General features: G+C 52.2%; 2 protein-coding genes across 8 annotated transcripts in view; one reads left to right on the top strand and one right to left on the bottom strand.

The window, feature by feature from the left end:
* Nucleotides 1–5787, bottom strand: part of LOC144476508 (protein Wnt-6) — a 54588-nt gene extending 48801 nt beyond the window's left edge. For both annotated transcript variants that reach the window (XM_078193556.1, XM_078193554.1), the window contains exon 1: nt 5581–5787. The gene's annotated coding sequence lies outside the window, so the exon portion shown is untranslated. The remainder of the gene's footprint in view (nt 1–5580) is intronic.
* On the top strand, nt 1451–18286 carry Ninac (STKc_myosinIII_N_like and MYSc_Myo21 domain-containing protein ninaC). 6 transcript variants are annotated; one of them, XR_013495040.1, is made up of 24 exons: nt 1451–1521; nt 6051–6285; nt 6366–6547; nt 8024–8128; nt 10597–10988; nt 11046–11136; nt 11203–11298; nt 11359–11544; nt 11607–11795; nt 11891–12090; nt 12167–12507; nt 12643–12853; nt 12916–13057; nt 13113–13574; nt 13642–13931; nt 14427–14689; nt 14824–14898; nt 15043–15224; nt 15307–15512; nt 15930–16030; nt 16603–16732; nt 16831–17024; nt 17110–17197; nt 17277–17365. XR_013495040.1 is itself a non-coding variant. In XM_078193544.1 (24 exons), exons 2-24 carry the CDS (start codon nt 6075–6077, stop codon nt 17604–17606), a joined length of 4755 nt encoding a protein of 1584 aa, XP_078049670.1. In that variant the 5' UTR covers nt 1451–1521; nt 6051–6074; the 3' UTR covers nt 17607–18286. The 6 variants fall into 6 exon arrangements, 4 of the variants coding, with proteins under 4 accessions (XP_078049670.1, XP_078049671.1, XP_078049672.1 ...); XM_078193544.1 differs by having other exon boundaries at nt 16515–16732; nt 17277–18286; XM_078193545.1 differs by lacking the exon at nt 15930–16030 and having other exon boundaries at nt 17277–18286.
* Nucleotides 18287–18308: the final 22 nt, after the last annotated feature.

An 18308-nucleotide genomic window follows, 5' to 3' on the forward strand; every position in this document is an offset into this window, starting at 1 on the left:
GTGCGATCGTTGCCGCGATCGTGTATAGGCAGAAATCCTTAAGAATCCCGGAGCTAAAAGTCGGGTAGATTTACAGACGGCCGAAGCCTTTCCGATACTTTTATTTGTTGCTCCGGTAGATTCGTTCGACCTTCTTTTCCAACGATCGAACGATAAATTGTCTGCCGTTACAACCTTGGGAAAATCTGTGTCAATCCCTCTTACGTGTCCCGGCGAAACGACCATTCCGATATCGGAACGAAACCGTGAGACGCGTGTTCCCGGCGTTGCGTGGGCCTCGTCGCAATTCGATTGATTCCATGAAGCTGATACCACGGAAGCTGTTCCATTTGCGAACCCCCCAGCCATCTATCTCTATCGCGAGTTTACACGGCACGACGCGCGACGCGACGGCTCCGATCGACCGGCTCCAAATCCCTGGAACTCAACGACGACGACGACAAATTAGGTTTTCCGGTCTGTACGCGATGACTAGCATTCCGATTAGATTAGCTCGGACGAGGATTCCGAAATCGGACGAGGATTCTCATAATCGTATTCTACGCGGTTCGATGAGCGCCGCGACGTCAACCCCCGATAATCCGGAATATTACCGAGACAGTGTACTCAGTAGTATGTTCTCTATCGATGTCCTTCGCGAAATCTTGGCGGTGCGGTATTTTGACTCGTTCACTCGTTGTTGCGCCGCGCGAGCATAATTACGCTCCTCCTCCTCTCTCTCTCTCTCTCTCTCTCTCTCTCTCTCTCTCTCTCCTTCTCTTTCTCGCGACGCGCAAGACAAAAATCAAGGAAACGCGACGCAAGAAGACGCGTCCTCGCATTAACCGCGGCTCCCTTTGACAACTGCGCCAGCCAGGACGACCCTGAAGAAGCCGCGATAAAGCGCATTAATTTATCGCGCGACCCTCGGGAGATCTTTTTCAAGGCGCATCGATCCGGCCAACGAGATTAGAGAACCGAGAGCACGACGCAACGTTGTTTATCGCTAAATGGGCACCTGTGCCCGCGACGACAATTACCTGTGTGCTCGTAGCTCCGCGCTTCTACCGATCGCTCGACGTCTTCGTCTCCGTTTCCGCCGAACTGGAAAGCTCTGGGTGCATTCGCGGCAACGAAATTCGTCGGACGAAGAAACGAAGACATTGCGGAAAAAGGGGAGAAAGCGTGCAGCATAGGCGGAGTGGGGAGAGGAGAGGAGAGGAGAGGAGAGGAGAGGAGAGGAGAGGAGAGGAGAGGAGATCCGCTAAGAGAAAGAGAGAGCGTCGGAGCTGGACGACGATCTCGGGGACGAAATCAATGCTAACAGGCTTGCGAGTTAGCAGTTAGTTAATTAAGTCGGCGTTATTGGATCATGGAAGCCAAGCACCCCTCCCCAGTAGCACCCCCTCGACGCAATCGTGACTACACCGCCCTACACGAGCGTCGTAGAGCTCGGCTCTTACTCCGGCACACGAGCGTTGCGAGCATTGCGAGGGTGGACGCCGTAGGGCTTGCACAACCTGCCAGACGTTTTAATTAGAGGTGAGTTTCATCGTGCGCCACGCTAAGAGCACCCGTTACCACTCCTTTACGAGTAAGTGTTTTGCACCTTCCGCGGAACCCCTTCGTTCCGTTCGTCGCTAGATCTTCTACACAGGCCGAGTCCTCTTTGCCGCCTTCGTAGTCTTCCGCGGCTCTAGCCAATCGCTGGAAACCAGCTGTCAAGAATACAAGCCGGGTCTGGTTTGCAATCGCGGCGACCTGTCGTCGGACCCCGCGTAATTAGCCGCGGACGTTTCGGCTGCGCGAACGGTTCCGAACCCGCTCGATTCTCGTTGCCGTCGTCGTCGTCGACTCGCCGCACACCCGGACCACCGTCATCCAAATTTGGAAGGAGATCGCGAACGACCGCGGGACAGTTGGACGATATTTGCCCCGATCGGGGGGCGGGGGGCGGGGAAGCGTAAACGCCGAGGGATCCCTCGAGATGCCAGTACGTCGCGACAATCTGCGCCGAGCCCGGTCACCGGGACTTTATCGCTTTCGGATCGCGAATAATGCCGCAATTAACAAGTTTCGCTCGACAGGTCCGAGTAGAAAGTGAGAGGGGGGGGCCGGGGGGGGGGACCGGAACCAGGAAGAGAGGAACACGAAGGGGGAAAGGAGAGCGAGGAGGAGGGCGGGAGGACGAGCGCAAGAAGAAAGGAAAAAGAGAAAAAGGAGGGAAAAAGAGCAAAAGAGATAAAGAGAAAAGGTGGTGTATACGCGAGGTGCTTTACGTTCCACGGTGCGCGTCTCCGAGGTGCCGGAACATGTGTTTCTGGATGTTTTGCGAGGAGTCTCGGGAAAAAGAGAGAAATCCGAGGAGAGACGGAGGAGACGGAGGAGAGAGAGAGGGAGAGAGAGCGAGAGAAAGAGAGAATGAGTCGGTCTCTCTCGCGAAGCGGTACAGGTATCGGAGGTAAATCCAAGGCAGGTGTCGTCTCGAGCCAACTTCGGTCGAGCAAGAACGACGAAGACGGACACACGCGGTCGTTCGACCGACGTATCGGTATTTCCGACGGGAACGCGAAGGGAGACGGAGACGGAGACAGTGGAAAAAAAACGTTGAGATACATTGTGGTAAGACAAGAAGAACGAGAACGAGCAGGAGATCAACGACGACGACGACGACGGCGACGACGACGGAGAGGATGAGATCGAGGACGAGAACGAGGACGTGAACGAGGATGAGAACGAGAAGAAGAACGGGGAGGAGGGAATCGCAAGCGCGAGCCGGGAGGCCGAGAAGAATATAGCGGAAAGTTAAATGTTGCATGAGCTTCGGGGAAGAAGAACAGCGGCGAGATTCCCGGTATCGATTAACCCCCTGACGGAAATAACGTACGACCGGCATGGAAGCAGCGATTTTTCGCGATCCTCGCTCGATCGCGAGAACACCGACACCTCCGCCACGGAATCTCAAAGAGGAGAGGACAAGCGCGTTATCTGCCGAAAGGATCGATCTTCGGGGATCTGTAAAAGGTCCGAGAGAGAAGGATCCGAGTCGCAAGAAACGGAAGCCTCGTGCCTCGCGGAGAAGCTCGTCGATATCGTCGCGAGCAAACGTCTCGATACCACTTTTTCCATCGGGGAAGAAGCGATCGAGCCGACGCGATGCGACGCGATGCAACGCGACGACGTTGTCGCGTTTCGAGCCGTAGGGAAGCAGTCTCCGAATCGAGCGGCCAATTCGATTAGCGTCTACTAGTTTTTCCGGATAATCGATCGTCCAGCTCTGTCTTCGAGTATCGACTCGGCTAGGATCGGATCGGATCGGATCGATCTCGGTCTCGGTCTCGGTCTCTGAATCCGAATTGGTTGCGCGTCCGGCGTGGAATCACCGCTCGCGGGACCGGCAAGAGAAACGCGAGAGAACGGGCCACTTGTCACCAAGTTTACCGTACTTTCCGGCGAAAGGAGTGTCGAACCCTTTTCAACCGGCCCGAACCGGTCGACTGCCGATCGTTTTCGGCTTCTGCGCCTCCTTTTCTTTCTCTTTTTCGCCTTGTTCGTCCACCGCCACTACCGTTGCTGCTTCTTCCCAGGGATTCGCGGTGCTAACATTCCGCCGCTATAGCGGGGGACCCACCTCGGCCAACGAATATCAACTTTCCCACAGCTCGTTTCGGAGAGCGCGCATTCGAAACTCGGAACTCCGCCCCTCTTTCGTTTCGCTTCGCTTAGTCTTATCGAGAGCGAAGGGAGGAAAACGAACCGACGAGAAATAGGTCGGCCGAGATGACCGAAACAGTCAACCTGGGACCCACCGGTGTTGGAGAACAAGATCAACCGCGAAGACGAAGACGACGACGACGACGACGACGAGGACGACGACGACGGGCAAGAGCACACGGCGATCACGGCGATGACGAGGAGGAATGTCGTTTGGAAGAAAATCATCGGGCCCCCGATTTCCGATCGTGGTACATTATCGCGTGTTGCTCCGGCCGTGTTTGCACGCACGAAACTTTCCCACAACGACCAGCGTTTCGTCGCCCCCACGCTCCTTCCCTTTTAAAGAGCTCGAGCCCTGCACAGGTTCGCGACTACCGACCGAACGAGGACGGGACGCGCGGAGGGACAAAGAGGCGACGAGAGGAGACGAACGCGAATCGACAGAGAGAAAGAACCGATGGGCCGAGTGGCACGGAAAGCTTTTTCTGAAATCACAGGACCCGTCCTAACCACTCGGTACTCTTCTCTCTTTCTTTTGACTCTCGCGGCGTACTCGCGGCGTCCCCGCGGCATCCGCGCCGCGTTCTCGCCGGCGCACGCTCGAGCATCAATAATTTAACGCCCCGCCGTACCAATAAACCTGCACGGCACTGTACGGCACCGCACGGCGTGGCACGGTATAGCAACGAGGAAAAGGAAGAAGCTGGGAGAGAAGACCGCCGAGAAAACTGAACGAGGCGCGGTGTCGCATGCGACCGCAACAGAGCAGAACACAGGGTAGAACAGAACGGAACAGAAGAGAACAGCGAGAACATCGTGGATCAACCCGAGTTTCTTACGTCCGTCCGTTCACATATAGCCGGTGACGACGCGTTGCCTCTCTCACCCTCCTTGCACCCTGTCCGCCTCTCTCGCACCCTTTCTCCCTTTCCCTTTCCCTGTTCGATTACAAGCTGCAAGAAGCGGCAGGAAGCAGCATTACACGAGACACGTCGCGCCGACAAATCGACGGATTATGCCGGACGAGCGCCGACCCACCGGGAATAAATGAATTGGCTAACGACGCGAATCCTCTCTCATTTCTCGCCCCTCTTGCTCGTCCCTCCCAGCCCACTTCTTTCCTTTCCTTTTCCTCGTGCGGCGCGTCGCGACGCGGCGTCTCGATTCTATGGAAACGGCGGCCCCACGATCGAGCGGGTTCGCCGCGTTTAAACGTTCTCGCAGGGGTGGTTTCGCGCACAGCCGCCGCGGTCGATCGCCAAAATGGTTTTCGGTCGGCGAAGCTTATCAACTGCGAGCGCGGCGATCGGGAGGAAAGGGGGCCCTCCGTGTCTGCGAAGGTAGAACCGCATCGATCGGGTCTTGTCTTTGCTAAAGCGGCTAAGCGAGCCACCCGTTACCCACGGACTCTCGTAACCCATTAAATACTCTTACGCAATCCGTGGGATCCGATAAATGGGATATATATTAGCTTGCAGCGTTTCCGCAGCCGTACAAGTACCGGCCTGGGGGCGCGGACAACGAGAGAAAATAACGAAGAGGCGCGCGTTCGACTGCCGATCGATAACTATTTCGGATTTCAAGATCGAACGCGAGCCACCCCCGTTCGCCGCCGTTCAGCGGATCCGTGATCGAAATCTTCGGAGAGAGTCCGGAAAACTCGTCGATGCTTTCCAAGGCCTAGGAGAGCGGCCGCGGAATTGTACTGCTCGCGAGAGGAGCGCATTGTCCACGAGAGGCACGCTGAATCACGTTCTCGAGCCGGCTAGGATATCTTTCCGCGGCTTTAGGCATCCCTCGTCGAAGCTTTCAGGAAGCGAGCTACTAATTAGCGATTACCACTCGTTCACGCGGCACTCGAGAAAGAATATAATTAGCACTCACCTTTGTGCCGATGCGCCGTGAAGCCCTCGACCGGCCGAACCTGGCCTCTCATAAAAAATCCTGTGGAGCGTTCGCTTCAACTCGAAGAGTCATTCTCGACCTTCCCGTCGTCGTTCGAACGCGGATGGAAAGAGCACCGGTGTGCGGCACCGAGAGTGGTCCTGTTTTCCCGTGAGCGCGACGAGGCGCGCGACGACCTCCTCGTGTCCTCCCGTTCCTCGTGTCCCGCTCCATCGACGACGAGCACTTCAGCCTGGAAACGAGAACGAGATTAACGAACTCTTTGTCGTGTGTGCAGCTTCCACCCGGGCTACGTCCCGCGCGGATCTTTCCTTTTCTTCGCCGCCGACGCGAGCGGCTCGATTGGAACCGTTTAAACATTATTCCTCGAATTCTTTTCTTTCTCTGCCGTCATCGAGCCAATAACGAGCGATCGTTCGTTCGAATCAAACGATTTCTCGCCGTTTCAGGTGGAGAGGCGGTAGCCCCGGAAAATGAACGATTACAGCTATGGCAAGAGATCCGGAAGAGACGACAGACGCGGCAGACGGAACAGGGACGAGGGCGAATACGAGGAACGAGATAGGAGGACTGCCCTCCAACGGCTGGACAGCATCCAGGATCCTGGGAAACGCTATCTCCTGAGAGAGTGCATCGGTTCCGGCGTCTGCGGAGATGTCTACGATGCCATCGATCAAAACGCGGGTACGTTCGCGGACGTCTTCCATCGTCTTCTGTACAAGTCTAAAGACAGATTGCGGCATAATTCAGACACGATTTCACAGGTAACAAGAAAGTCGCGGTCAAAGTGCAAAAGCTGACGGCCGACTCGCAGTCGTTCATCGTCGAGGAGTACAAGGTTCTGCGAGATTTAGCGACCCACCCGAACCTGCCGGACTTTTACGGAATTTATCGGAGGAGGTCCGGCAAGAAGACCGAGTACGATCAAATATGGTTCGTCATGGAGGTAAGCCCGAACGAACGTACGTACGAACGAACGAACGAACGAACGAACGATTTGCGGCGGTGCGTCCGACGCGAGGGTACATCATTATTGTCACGATCGCCATCCCGGTTATTTATATCGCGAGCGATATCGCGTCGGGACGGCAATCGACGTCCAACTATATCCGTACCGGTGCTCCTTTAACATCATAATTCTCCGGGGGAAAAACGAAAAGCTCGGTGATCGAGAACAGACACGAAACACGCAGGATGATCTGGGCGATCGGGGGCGGAGGGGTCCCTGAGAGACACGGGGGTAGGGGGGAAGAGAACCTGGTGGTGGTGGTGGTGGTGGTGGTGGTGGAGAAGGAGGAGGAGGAGGAGGAGGAGGAGGAGGAAGAGGAAGATGAAAAAGAAGAGAAAACGAATGCAGCGGCGAGGGAAGAGTTGCTGTACGTACCCATGCCAGGACCCGGAGGCAATTTCAAGCATTTGAGACGGTCGAATACACGGATAATTTACGACACGCGCGGCCATTAAACAATCATTAAACTCGTTCGTGTACGCAGGTGAGCCCTGGCACGTCGCGGCCCTAATTTACGGGTGGACCTCCGCGGTGCGCACGAAACATTATTACTTATCTCGAGCAAAGCGTCGATATTCGATTTAACGTTTACGCGTATAGATGCTCGCCTATCGACGGACATCCACCGACGCGAAAACGAAAGGATTCGAGGCTTTCCGGCCCGAAAGAAACCAGTCCCTGGCCGCCCGGGCCGGGAGCAAACTCTGTCCATCGAGAGTTTTCTTGGTCGAGCCCGTAAAACCGGAGCAAAGAAACCGATATACAATAAGAAGACGTCGCGGGGATTTTGCGAGTCGATCGACTCGAGTAAAAAGCTCGTAAAGGTTCACCGAAGCGAGGCTGAACTCGAAGAAAGGGGGCCCGGGGACGGGTTGAAAAAGAGGAACGACACGCAACGACAATGTGGCGAAGATTTATCGGCGACCGTCTTCCATATCGCATCACGGACGAATTTTACGGGCACGTACACAAACGGTGCGCGCAGTAGTAGACCAAGTTTTCGTGTTGCGATCGTTTGCGATCGTTGTGCTCTCGAAATAATGTATCGCGTGCTGGCGAGGCCCGTACGAAGCTCGAACGACCCAACAACGCCGCGCCGCGCCGCGCCGCGCCGTCGCGTCCGGAATTCTCCGCCGTGAAATTCAAGCGAAACCAATTTATAAGAATGCACGGGCATAATTAGAAATTATGGAGACGTTGGGGCGCGAGATCTCCGCGAAATTAGAGTGCCAGCGAGCGAGCGAGCGAGCGACCATGCTTCTGTCCCAGCGTCTTAATCTTTATCGAAACCGAGATCTCGAGCAATTACGTAAAATGAAACACCGTGGCGAATCGTCGATGTAAATTGCTTCCGCAATCTCGCGGACAAACGTTGTCGCGGCGTGTAATCGCCGTTGCCTTTGCGATTTCCAGCTCTGCGACGGTGGCACAGCGCTCGACCTCGTCAAGGGACTCATCAGCATGGACAAGAAGTTGAAGGAGGAACACATCGGTCACATACTGAAGGAGGTGTGCAAGGTAAACTTTCGAAAACGTCCACGCGAGACGGTGGAAGCTGCCGCAACTTTCCCGGCAGAGGGTAGACGTTATTATAAAGCAATTATACCGACCGGCATGCCGCTCGGACTCGCTTTTGTCGCTCGGTGTCATTACGACGCCTGCCATAGGCGTCGCGAGTCGAGGACGATTTTTCGTAATCGCGCGAAGAACAGGAGCGGGAACGCGGGGAATCGGTGGAAACCGTTTCTGGAACGTGGACGAAGCGAAACGAGTCTGATCAGGACGGTGCAATAACGCGATCCGAAGCGTTGCGCAGCCTCTCGTCTTGGCTCCTGCGAGTCGCGACGAGATTACTCGCTCGATTCTCGGCCATTCCGGCGAGCATTCGCGTTTACGTGCGCGCTAAATCGGGGAACGCGAAGGATCGCGAAAGACGCGCGTCAATGGGCCGCATTCTACCGCGTATAAATTACAAATAAGACAGGCGAGATGGCTCGCTAATTAACCTGCTCGCAAATGAAAGGCTGCCCGCTCGTTCGCCCTTCTCCGATCTTGGCGCAGACCATCTCCCGGCTTTCTGCTCTCCGGGCTCTCCGTGCTCTCTGCGATCTCGGGTGTACGGGTCGCGAAACGCTTCCGTCGCCGTTCTTCTGCGTTTCGAGAGAACCGCCGCACAGCGCGACAAAATCACAAAATGACGAAGTTCAAAATCAAAGAAATTTTTGTTAAAAACGAGAAGAAGCGATGATTATTGTTACGGCAAATGTCTTATCGTAAAGAAAAAATAGAGCGTTATCATTTTTAACCTAGAAAATTTACGGTCAACTTGGAATATTCCAAAAAAATTGTGATTTATCATATCTATACTTCATTCCCCGTAAGTTTCGACGCGCTGATTTCGAATCGAGTTGCAAAATGTACGACCACTTTAGGATTTTGAAAAAAAATATCGATTTAAGTGAAAAACTAACGAAATGGTGAGAGCCTGAGGTGGTAGATAAATTTTGCGACCGGATTTGAAATCAATGTGTCGAAATCTGCGTGAAATAATGTATAACATTGAAAAGAAAAAATTCAACTATTATTGGTTAAATTGGAATCTTGCAGAAATCCTTCAAGTTTCACACAAATTTCGGCACGATTTCGTCACTTTGCACCTGTGGGGGTCGCGTCGCTCCGCATTTTATAAGAACGAACGGTGGGGAATGGGACGAGAAACGTGAGAAAAACATGTACAAGACGGGCGAACGAATTGCAAGCAAACGTTTCCCGTCCCGAGATCTGTAATTTTCCTATGGAAACGATTCGCTCGGACGCGATGAGGTAATGTTCTATAATTCCGTCCTCCGTCCCCGCGGAATATAATTTACCGTAATGCTGTGCGGGACGTTCCGCCGCCGCCTCCATTTGTCGCGCAGCCACCACGTACCCGACGTTTCCAATGAAAACCGCGAAGGAAACGATTTGAAAAAAATCACGGAGACCGACGTGGACGGGTGTCATTTGCCCGTCAAACGCAGCAACCTGCTCGCTACGAGCCGCTTGCGCGATGCAGCGTGGTGCAGCGACAAAACGTCAAGGGTAGAACGCTCGTTTCCGTTTCGAATCGTGCGTCGCCGAGCCTCGTCCCGCGCCGTATCCCTTCCGGTTGGCACCGTCGATCCTCGCTCGATCCATTCGTATCGCGACGATTCCGGCAAAAACGCTGGACCGCGTAAAATCGATAGGTTCTGCTAATTATCTTCACCGTGGGAACTCCGCGAACCCGATCCATTCGAATCCACCGTACTTTCCATCTTGGACTCGTCAAGCTATCGCTGGCGAGTCGATCCTATTAACGATCAACGAACGGATCTCGCAATCGTCTAGCATCTTTCCGATGCATTCGCGTCGGAATCGTAAGGAAAAGGCTCGCGGTGCGAGCTCTCTGCCGTTAAATCATGGCGCGAGTCCGCGTTTCGAGTATAGCACGCGCACGCACTTTTCGCGTTCCTCGTCCCACTAGCCCTCCCCCTCTCTCTCTCTCTCTCTCTCTCTCTCCCTCACTCCCTTTTTCTTCGCCCGTTCCAGCATCCTTTCTCGTAAAGTGCACGCAACCCTTTCCTCCTCTTCTTCTTTTCGTTCGTTGGCTCTCCTCGTCGTCCGACTCGACGTTCGTTCTCCTTCTCGTTCGCGTTGGTACGTGTTCCATGGAGCCAGTAGCGATTCGTCCACGGTCGCTCGTGCGGTAAATCAGGCCACGTTGACGTTTAATGCCGGCAAATTACACGCGAAATAAATGCTGGCGAGGAACGAGGCACCGGCGTGTCTACTGCCGGCGAAATCGCGGCTAAGGGAAACCTTAGAGGAGAAGAAAGCCGGGCCGAGGCTGCTCGAGCGAGCTTTCTCTCTCGTTCGTCGGCCTCCTCTCTCCCGCGTCGCACTTTTGCAACGACGAATTAGTTTACCGTTCGCGGGCTTTGCTAACGACGCGCGACGATCCCCAGGCAGTCATATACCTGCACGAGAACAACGTAATGCATCGCGACATACGCGCGAGCAACATCCTGCTGACCAAGGAAGGAGAAGTGAAATTGGTCGATTTCGGACTGTCGAGAGCGGTCCAGGGGGAAATGGGGAAAAGGTACACGTGCGTGGGATCGCCGTGCTGGATGGCGCCGGAAGTCGCGATCAGCAAGGAGAGCGGCTCCAGCAACGGCTACGGGAATCGAGCCGATGTCTGGGCGGTCGGGATCACGGCGATCGAGCTGGCCGATGGAAAGCCGCCCTTCCAGGACATGCACCCCACGAGAGCCCTTTTCCAAATCGTCCGCAACCCTCCGCCGCATCTGTACAGGCAGTCGAACTGGTCGCAAAACTTCAACGACTTCATAGCAGAGTACGATCACATCCCACCGGCAGGGTCCCACTGCAGATACTGACTTCGTTCTTTCAGGTGTCTCGAGAAGGATCAGGACAACAGACCGTTCATGGCGGAAATATTCGAGCATCCGTTCCTTTCGGAGCTGTCCGACAACGACTACTTGGTAACCCGTGGTTGTACGATATTACAGGATCGTAAACGAGAGACTAACACGACGATTTTTTTTTAGATGGCGCAAGAGGTGAAGGTGCTGATGATGGACGCCTGCCCGAAAGGCAAGCAGGAGAGGAGAGCGGAAGTGCTGGTTCGAAGGGGATTCCTCAAGGTAAGACGTTTCAAGGTGCCAGCACGACGAGACTAAATCGAAGCTGGCTCGTTGTCGCAGACGCACCAAACCGATCCTTTGGAGCCCATGTTCATGGAAGACATCGCAGCGCTCGAAGTGCTAACGGAGGATGCGATCTTGGACGAACTTCACGAAAGGCTGAGGCAAGGCTACTTCCACAGTTTCGTCGGTGACATTTTGCTCATTCTGAATCCGAACGAGCCGCAGGACATTTACGGATCGGACGTAAGCGACGGGTCGATCGTTGATCGTCGTTCGTGAAAAAGTAACTTGTGCTCGCTTTGCAGTACCACACGAAGTACCAGTTCAAGTCGCGGTCGGACAACGCACCGCACGTGTACTCTGTAGCTGACAGTGCTTACCAGGATGTGTTACACAACGAGGAACCTCAGCACATTCTGCTGGCAGGCGAGAGCAATTCGGGCAAGACGACGAACATGCAGCACCTAGTCCGACAGCTGATGTATCTCGGCAAAGTATATAAGTTTCGATGCCGGTGTCCGCGCGCTCGACGTAATCGCGGGAAGAAAGAAAGACGTGGTCCAATGACCGGGCCCTTGTTCGATTTCAGAGCTTGCAGGACATCGGGTCCAGAGTGTTCCGGGCGATCAAAGTGATCCACGCGTTCAGCAACGCGGCTACACCACTGAACCCTAACTCGACCAGATGCATCCTGCAGATACAGACGACGTTCGGGTCCTCGGGGAAAGCGTCCGGCGGCATATTCTGCCTGTATCAGCTCGAGAAGTGGCGCGTCTCCACGCGGGACAGGTTGGCGGACCTTACAGTTTCCCTTTGATCGCTACCAGCAAAGTTTAATTGAAGGATCGCGTCCTATTCCTCGCAGGAATCAGTCGAACTTCCACGTGTTCTACTACTTCTACGACGGTATGGACGCGATTAGCAAATTGAGCCAGTACCATTTACCACCGGGGAGAAGGGCTCGATACCTTCGCATAAGCGACAAGGGTACCGAGCGCAAGCGTTCGTTCAAAGTACGGAACGATCCACGGGGAAACGTCGTCAAGTTCGACGAGTTTAAGGAGAATCTCAGGATTCTCGAGATGGAGGAGTACTGCGAGACCATTTGGAAAACTTTGGCAGCGATCCTGATATTAGGCGAGATCCGATTCGTCGAAGGCAACAGCGGAGAGGCCGAGATGGATAACCCCGAACCAGCTGCCAAAGGTATGCAGAACGCGTGAACGTTATAAAATAAAATGCCGCATTATTTAAAATAATGTCACCTGAAATGCGTCCGTGTCTAGCAAGATCAAATTCTGAACGAATTCTTGCAAGATCGCGTAATAATTTGCATTGTAGTTGCCCAGTTGTTAAACCTGGATGAAAAGAAGTTCTCCTGGGCACTGGTCAACTATTGCGCGGTTATAAAGGGCAGCGTGGTGCGCAGGAAACACACCTGCGAGGAGGCGAAAGAGGCGAGGGACGTGCTGGCTAACACGATCTATCAGCGACTGGTCGACTGGATAGTGAACACCATCAATGTGAAGTTTACGGTCACTCGCGCGTTATTGTGAGTTTCGATTCGGGATCGTGCATCCGCCAGATACTAATTACGGCACGTCTGGCTTTCAGTGGCGACAAGTACCTGATCAACGTGATAGATCTTTTTGGATTCGAGTGCGTCGCGGTGAACCGGCTCGAGCAGCTGATAGTGAACACCATGAACGAACAGATGCAATGCTATTACAACCAGAGGGTGTTCGCCTGGGAAATGGTAAGTAAAACCCGTCGAAAATACTGTCGTTCTCTGCAACGATTACCGTTTGCAGCAAGAGCTAGACGAGGAGAACATACCCGGACAGCGTTTGCACTTCTACGACAACAAGGACGCGATCGATCAGCTGATGAGCAAGGACAGGGGTTTGTTCAGCATAATCGACGAGGCGTCGAAGAACATGCTCGATTATCAGTACATTCTCACCAAGATACAGCAACAGTCGAACAACCTGTTTGTCAAACCGGTGAGCACGCACGAGTTCACGGTCGCCCATTACACGGGGAAGGTGATGTACGACGCCAGCGAGATAGCCGAGAAGAATCGGGACTTCGTTCCACCCGAGATGATCGAGACTTTCAGACAGTCTAGCCTGGTGATGATCAAGGAGATGTTCACCAATAAGCTGACGAAATCCGGCAACCTGACCGTCATCGTCGAGCATCCGAAAGTCGCGGAGAAGAAGACCAGCAAAGGGAAATGGGGTGCTTTGATGCAGGAGACTTCCAAGCCGAGAGTGAGTTCCCGTCTACATTCTTGAACGAAATGGCTCGCGAGAATTATCCATCCGCTTGTCCAAACAGAAATTTAACACCGCGTCCCGTGGGCAATACTCGCAAACGAGGAAAATGAGGACATCCGCGGCCACGTTCAAATCGGTCAGCCTCGAGATTCTGAAGAGTCTCGCGGGAGGTGCCGGAAACGGTGGGATCCACTTCGTCAGATGCATCAGATCGGACCTCGAAGGAGCGCCTCGTGGCTTCTACAGAGAGGTCGTGAGACAGCAGATCAGAGCCTTGGCGATTCTGGACACCGCGAAAGCCAGACAACGCGGCTATCCGTGTAGGGTATCTTTTCAAGAGTTCCTCCGCAGGTAACTCCGAAGGTCATTGTTATCACGAATAACTGTTCCAAACTGTTATATATGCATATCGGTTATAGTTACACTTTCCCTAATAAGTAAATTCTGTTACCTTCAGATATTAACACGTTGCATTATAACGAAATTTGGAATTTATAATACATTTTTATCAAGAGTTTGCCTGATAAAAATCTTGTTTATTTCTTTGAATACGAAACAAAATTTGATTCTTGTGTCTCGTTTATCAGAGAAATAGAATCAGTACTAGTCAATACAGTTGTAAAAGAAATCGTAATGTACACGGTGAGCAATACGAATTCTCTATTACAAATAAAAAAAGTAGCAGTTTTAAAGTTGATATAAAATCAATTCCGAAGAAACTGAAACCGATATATCTTATAACAGATCGATATATCTTGTAAGATTTTCACTATTCTCCATAACTGTTTCAAGAACCGAAACTATTTTCGTAACTGTTTTCAACTCTCGATTCTGTGATCTCTCAAGGTATCAGTTTCTCGCATTCGATTTCGATGAGAACGTAGAAGTCACCAAAGACAACTGCCGACTACTCTTGATCCGATTGAAAATGGAAGGGTGGATGCTCGGGAAGACCAAGGTCTTTCTCAAGTACTACAACGAGGAATATCTATCGCGGCTGTACGAGACGCAGGTGAAAAAGATCGTAAAGGTTCAGTGTATGATGAGAGCGTTCCTAGCAAAGAAGAACATGGCGTCGAAGATCACGCATTTAGCGAAAAAAGAAGTTGGTAGGTAAATCGATCGTCGAGGAGAGCAACGTCGTATGCGAGCCGTTTCCCCATCCCGCCTTTCCCTTTCCTCTATTTTTGAGAGGCTCGTGCGTTTTTGTCCGCTACGAGAAATTTAACGGGTATTGTTTTAGTGAAGCAAGCGTCATTAAAGAGGAAGGAGACGGTGGACATATCGGAGGAGGACGCAGCACTGATATTGCAGAAAGGTAGGGGGTGCTAGTGAAGATTCACGCGCGGAAACCATTTGATTTTTTACGAGCCCGTTAGTGTCGGAGATGCAATAGTTTCGACCCGTCTCGAGCCGGCTACATTTAATTGAACTTCGTGCTTTCCATTTCTCTTGGGAACAGCGTACAGGGGTCATGTAGTGAGGAAGGAGACCGCACCCCTTCTCGGCAAGACTCAAATGACTCCAGAGACGATGGATATGATGAAATTTTACAGCAGCAAATGGAGGTCGAAGAGCATGTTCCAAGTCCTCCTACACTACCGTGCAGCCCGTTATCAAGACCTCGTGCAGTTTTCGCAACAAGTGAGCAATCTCTTTCACAAAAAAATGGCAAGACAGCCTTCTGTTTAACCGCGAGCTTGACCGAGACTTGCGTTGCAAACAGGTGCATTTGTTCAATCAAGCGACGATAGCGACTCTCGAGACATTGAATGACCAAACGGTGTCGTTGGACAGGATCGACACGAACGTTACACCGCAATCATACTTAGGCCAGATGAAACCACCTCAAGTGCACAAGTTACCGTTCAACTTTTATAACGAGTTACCCTATTTCGACATGAAGAGTACTAGGGGAAAGAAAGGTCTTGGGTAAGTTGACTCGTTAGTTGTTGCGTTCGCTTCGACAATGTCTTTCACGTTTACCGGATAGAACTAATAGTTAGCAAACCGATAGATATCATCCATCATTGATCTCTATGTTCATCGTGCCGTGCGTACATGCATATTCGTATAATCATCGCGTAGATCTTCATCGAACGACGACTCTTGAATATTCTCTCCCGAATCCGTACAACGTAATTTGCTTTTGTATCTCGGGCAGTTCGTCGTTCGCCTCTTGCATATCGTCTTTGTCGTCTTTGTGCCTTTTTGTCGTGACGTTGCGCGCGGGCTATTTTGATCGTTGTTTTATTCGCTCTCCGTTGTGTGCCGTCTCTATCGAAGTAAGTGTCGCTTATGAGCTCTTCCGGAGACTTCTGGCATCAACTGAGAAATACGTTCTCGCAGATCCGCGTCGTCTTTGGCGTCTGACGACGAGCACGAGGCCTGGGACGCGCCATTACGGAGACATACGGTGCCTTGGGCCATCAGGAACACTCGTACCAGAGGTGCCTATCACGTTTTGTTTCATCCGATCAGGACGATCAACGGCAATGACACTCATGAATCGCACGATTCTACGCTCGCGCGAAAAAAAAACAACTACTTTTCAGCCATTTTCCCCAAAAACTATCTTCGATACTTTTAGCTCTTCTCTCTCTCTCTCTCTCTCTCTCTTCTTTCTTTTTCCCCTTCTCTCCTTCTGCGCGCGTTCGAGTTGGATCGAGCGTGATAGACCACGATCGATCGCGTGAATTACGCGGATCGGAAATTCGTCGACAAACAACCCGTTCGTCCGACTCGTCGCGTTACCATCAGACCATCTTTCTCCATTCCCACTTTTCGGCCGTGTGTTACTCTTAAGTGGGCAACAATCGCTTAACGCGTAATCACAGTAATAGTAAGTGGATAACGATCGATTCTTTCGAGTGGCGACTGGTTTGTATTCGGAGAGAACTCACCTCTCCAACCGGATTGCTCTGCATTTTTCAGACGTCGAGGTGCAAACGACGAACTCGCCACATCGAGTGGCACATTCGGGCAGCGAGGGAAAGAGTCTGATCGACACTCCGTTTTCCAGAGATCCGAATACCGCGATCCGAGTTCCACCGCAACAATCGTCCGAAAGCGGAATGGGTAACTCCGGATACCAACATACTTCGAGCCATCGTAGTCCCGCGCCATCTGCTCACGCTCATAATCCTCGCTCAGTAAGTTCTCCCGATTTTTAACCTCCCAGTTCCCTCTCCTTTTCAGGCTCGACTGGAACCAACTTGTTTCCTCTACGTTTCTTTGATCTCTTTTGCAGAATGATTATGATACCATCGAATCAACACGCTCTAGAAAAAACGCACCACCTCCGCCTCCGTTCAATCAGACACAATCACCCCAGCCTCCCCGCAGCGATCATTATAGCACGAATTCTCGAAGTAAAAGCAACACCGGCGTCAGCGAGTTGGATTTCGAGGACAGGACGAACAGAAACCCCGGCAACCCTAATCGGTACGATCGCGATCCTTAAACGTGAAACCTATGCGAACCGTGCGAAACGATCCAACTCGTTTTCGTTTCTTTTCGTCTGTTGCAGCATCAATCCGATCCAGGAAATGCAGATGATGGGACGCAGGAACAACAACGTCGACGAAGACACCGACGAGCCACCGTTTAACTTTCAGGTCAGTTTTCCTAAGCTTTTAACTTAGAGTACAGATAAGGTAGGCAGCTCTCGTTTACGATGACCTCTCGTTTGTCTAGGCTATGCTGAGGAAGACGAGCCACCAGCGGGCGTCGATGAAGCGCAATCCCGTCTACGACAGCTATTCTCCGTCACCACTGCCAGGTTCGGGATATCGTGGAAACCGCGAAACCGAATCGAACGTTGTCTACAGAAGCGGAGGAAGTCGCAGAGACTCGGCCGAGTGGAGTCCCAACGAAATGGTACGGATGTCCGAAAAGTATGGCAAGGAGGGTGCCTGGGGCGAGGACCGATCCGACGATCGGATCAACGCTACTACCTCGGATAGTGTCACCACCGCCGAGATTGCGCCGGGAATCGTTATCGAGGGTTACGTGGCCGAGTTGTAAAATTCGAGCCAACAACCGAAAAACTTCTTGCGCGTCGAGCCAGTACAAAAACTGGATCAGTTGGAATTGCTAATATACCGCGAGAAGTCAAGAGAGTTAGAGAGCGAGAGAGAGAGAGAGAGTCAGAATCAAAGAGGGAGAAAGTGAGGGAGAGCGAAAGAATAAACGAGAGAATGAAAGGCAGAGCAAGAAAGAGATAGAGAGAGAGAGAAGAAAAAACCAAAGAGAGGAGCCCGAAAGATACCTGTAGCTGTCCCGACGGAAACAAATGCACGGACTCGTATGATTCAAACGAACGATACCCCAATCCACCAACGTTGCTGACTCGGAGAGAATTTCTTTTTATCCACAATATATGTACATACGATATATTTTCTATTGCGTTTCTTTTTCTGGTTTATAACAAAGATAGAAAACGAACTCTATCGCCGTGGTCTTTTGTCGGTGAAGAACTTGTTTTGTAATTTCCGTACCTCGAGAAACCGCGAAGCCGGTGTATCTCTGTCCAATGTACAATAACTCTCATCGAACACGTTTCCATTCAGAACAAAGCGTCAAGTTTCTCAAACAGTTAGCAATGCTCCTTACCGACGCGAATATTTGATCACACTTTTTATATGGGCCGAGCTTGGCGAAATCGCACGACCGACGATTAAATATATCGAACGTGAACGAAAACGCAAAACGAAACCGAAATTTACG

This window comes from Augochlora pura, chromosome 10 (assembly GCF_028453695.1).
Source record: "Augochlora pura isolate Apur16 chromosome 10, APUR_v2.2.1, whole genome shotgun sequence".
Taxonomy (NCBI): Eukaryota; Metazoa; Arthropoda; class Insecta; order Hymenoptera; family Halictidae; genus Augochlora; species Augochlora pura.